The sequence below is a fragment of the Sphaeroforma arctica genome (assembly GCF_001186125.1).
Source record: "Sphaeroforma arctica JP610 unplaced genomic scaffold supercont1.1790, whole genome shotgun sequence".
Classification (NCBI taxonomy): Eukaryota; class Ichthyosporea; order Ichthyophonida; genus Sphaeroforma; species Sphaeroforma arctica.
The window spans coordinates 7,251-11,162 of record NW_014038768.1 but is presented as its reverse complement, the minus strand read 5'-3'; the positions used below and the strand labels follow the sequence as shown (position 1 = coordinate 11,162).

The window sequence follows — 3,912 nt, the reverse complement described above, 5'->3', positions numbered from 1 at the left end:
ATGTTTGTGCAGTACAATATGTCTATGCATATTTCTTCGCTATATATACATAGGTAGATATTTTCACTCGTGATAACCAATGTACGCGCACATCTAAGTACATATGTTACTATTTTATTCACCCATTTTCATGTGTAAGTCTCATTCCTGCACGTTTGCCTGAGTGCAAACATACCCGCAGTCACCTCTTCCTATAGCGTGCAAAGTGGGCCGTTTCTCTACATCTCATGTCATATCATATCCAAGAGGCTTCTCTATGTCGCCGTAGGTGTATGAACCAAGCAAGGAGCTCAGCAGTACGCCTGAGCTGACAATGCTAGTGCTTCTCAACTAGACACCCCCAAACACTATCCAGTTTGATATTATATATATGTGCAACTCTATGCTTGTAAACCAAGTTTATTGCCGTTCAGATTCTACGGGGTTTTTCTCGGGAGCCCGAACAGTATCGTCTGCGTCTCTGTTCATGTACGTCTTGAGGTATATCTAGAGTGTTGTGTGGTCTGTATAAAGCTCAGGTACGCACTCGCCCACCCAAGACCTCTTTCAGTGCACTTTGGTGCAAGACATCCCTCCGAACTACAGCCATGTGAGCCAACCCGCGCATGCGGTGGGTGCAGAAACGCATACAAGCGTACGTCTACTAAGGTCCAGGGGCCTATACCAGAGTTTTGGCTAAACCCTAAACCCACGCATACAGGGTCTATGTATTCGATTGGCATCGCACCCGTAAGCCCAAACTACGGTTCACCATACCCGTACTACGCGACTTCAACCTACTCACTCAAACGGAGAAGCTGGGCCAGAGATCAGGCCGCATCGCCATCCCCTTGGCGGAGGGGGGGATGGTGGCTGTGTTGGTGCGTGATGAGAGTAACCTGTCGTCGTTTGAGCGGCTGATAGAGATAGCGCGCGAGAATGCGGGTGAGTGGTGTGTCTGTGCAGTTGTGTGGCGCAAGTGGTGTAGAGGTGTAGGGTGATTGAGTTATAGAGACGTGCAGCTGTGTGTGGAAGTGATATGGAAGTGTGTGCATGTGTGCGTGTGTGTATGTGTGTATGTGTGTGGGTGTGCATGTGTATATGTGGGCATGTGTGGGTGTGTGCATGTATTTGGTTGGTGTGATAGACGGAACTGCTGCGGGATTATGGGGCTGATTCTGAGTCGGGAGTACTTCCTTGCCACTAGTGAGTCATACTCAGCTCATCTGTAAAAATATGCCCCCCCCCGTTGCCTTGCATGTCATTCCATTATCTCTGCCGTTCGATAAAACGCTTATTTGAATGTGTAGCTACACGCCAGCTGTCGGATGCTGCGTGTTACATGCGTGCAGGTTATATATACACCCCAGCCACCACCCTATCTCATCCACGCACACACACTTGTGATACAGAGATGTGCGGGTATCAGAAGGGCGGTATGTCGCATCTGTGGCTAAGAGAGTACGACGCAAAACCCACCGAACCCGACGACGACGGTATGTGACGTCCACACCACAGCCCAAGGGATGTGTATGTGCGCATGTGGATACGTCCATCTCCGTACAAGCATATCCCCATCTCGCACTGGTACGTAGTTCTATGCATTGGTGTGTTTGCAGATGTGTGTGCACGTACACTTGCACATCTGGATATAGTGAAGGGGCGTGTGGAGTGCGTCTGGGTGTAGTTATGCGGAGTGCATGCGTGCCTTGTTCACGTGTGGGTGTGTGCGTGTGCTACAGGTGCCTGGTAGTCCTCTGGCGCATATATCCGAGTGTAGAGCTACTTGGATGAAAGCCTGTGTTCTTGGTCGAGATGACCTCATGGACATGCACGTAAATGGAAATGGAAATGCCGAATTTTGGGAAATGTCGAATTGGCAAAAATGCCAATTGTGATTTTTGGTATATAGACACTAAATTGTAGATATATGTGTAGATACATATGTGGATACATATGTAGATACATGTGTAGATACATGTGTAGATATATGTGTAGATATGTGTAGATCTATGTGTAGATATATGTGTAGATATATGTGTAGATACATGTGTAGATACATGTGTAGGTACATGTGTAGATATATGTGTAGATACATGTGTAGATACATGTGTAGATATATGTGTAGATACATATGTAGATATATGTGTATATATATGTGTAGTTATATGTGTAGACATATGTGTAGATACATGGGTAGATACATGTGTATATATATGTGTAGATATATGTGTAGATATATATGTAGGTGTATGTCTTTGCATGTGCGTGGATGTATATCTTTTCCTGGATGCGTGCGCATGTGCTCAGACACATACAGCAACATTAGACTACGCGTGTAGGTGTATGTCTTTGCATGTACACGCGTGCGCATGTGTTTTGTCCTGTTCGTTTAGCACAATCGGGGTCAACCCCACACAGCGCATATCTATTCGACACCAGTACGCGCACAGACGATGGTATGGATGCCTCAGATACCCAGCCTACGGGTGCAGTTTGTCAAAGTGTGTCGGTGTATGTCTACATATACAATTATAGGTAAAGGTGTACTCTATATACCTATTTATCGGTATAGTATAATTACTTCTGCGTTTAAATATTCTATATACCTATGTATCGGTATATTCTATGTACCTATATATATATATATCATATATACCTACCTTTTACCCATTCAGCCCCATCCACTGCACACACACTTCACTTCTCAAGCTAACGAGCCTGTACACGTGCACAGAGAATGACATGGATGCCTTCGAGACATACGAAGACAGTTGGTCTGCCTCTGGGGTGGGCATGGCAGCCTCAGGACTCACACCCGATGCAATGATAGAGCATGATTGGATCAACCAGACGCTGCGAGGTATATGAGTGGGGTCTGTGGAGGTGCCCTGTGGGGTGGTATGGGATGTATTGTTATTCGCGTTGTTTAATGATATGGTTGTTTCGTACGAGGTATATGAGTGGGGTCTGTGAAGGCGCCCTGTGGGGTGGTATGGGATATATTGTTATTCTTGTTGTTTAATGATATGGGATGAGTGGGGTCTGTGGAGGTGCCCTGTGGGGTGGTATGGGATGTATTGTTATTCTTGTTGTTTAATGATATGGTTGTTTCGTACTAAAATGGATTACGCGACCACGTGGTTGTGTGGGAGTGATAGAGCGTGATTGGATCAACCACACTCTGTGAGGTCTATGACTGAAGTATCTTGTTTTGAAGGATATGTTATGCAAGTCTGATACCAGTGCGCACGAGAACAACGAATCAACCCCTCCCCCACAAAAATCCCCCCCACAGAGAAAAACCCCGAAAAACCAAAACATAGAAACAGCTCATGCTCACATTTCTGTATGTCATTTGTACCAGGCAGAATCGACGAGTATACCGTAACCAAGCCAATCAAAGTGGTGTGTGGCACATGGAATGTATGTGAGAAACTGCCGCAGGACGACTTAACGGATTGGCTCAACACATACGAGAACAAGGATGCTGATATCTACGCTATAGGTCTACAAGTATGAGCGTGTATGCATGTGATGATGTAACCTTGTGTATCTGACTGTCCATGTTTTTGTACTTTGTTCGCGTAGGTGTGTTCAGGCTATGTTGCACATCTAGTGGGTAAGATAGTGCGACATTGGTTGTGGAGTGTTGGTGCTGTGGCACTACTTATCGCTATATATATATATATATAAACATATATATACATATATATATATATATATATATATATATATCATATATATCATATTTATCATATTATATATGTTGGTGTGTAAGTACATGTATATATATATACCAACGATTTGGACTTAAAAAAATACATATGGTCCGCGATTCGAACTCACGCGCCCAGAGGTCTTTAAATTGGCAATCTAACGCAGCAACCACTTCCCTAATACGTAAAACATATACGTAAAGTCAGATATACG

At 44.5% G+C, this 3,912-nt stretch overlaps 1 protein-coding gene across 1 annotated transcript; it reads left to right on the top strand.

The window, feature by feature from the left end:
• Positions 1–1,388: 1,388 nt before the first annotated feature.
• SARC_11622 (hypothetical protein) lies at positions 1,389–3,501 on the top strand (the record flags this gene model as incomplete). Its single annotated transcript, XM_014294288.1, has 3 exons — positions 1,389–1,475; positions 2,717–2,842; positions 3,347–3,501. The coding sequence occupies exons 1-3, from the start codon at positions 1,394–1,396 to the stop codon at positions 3,499–3,501; spliced, it is 363 nt and encodes a 120-aa protein (XP_014149763.1). The 5' UTR covers positions 1,389–1,393.
• Positions 3,502–3,912: the final 411 nt, after the last annotated feature.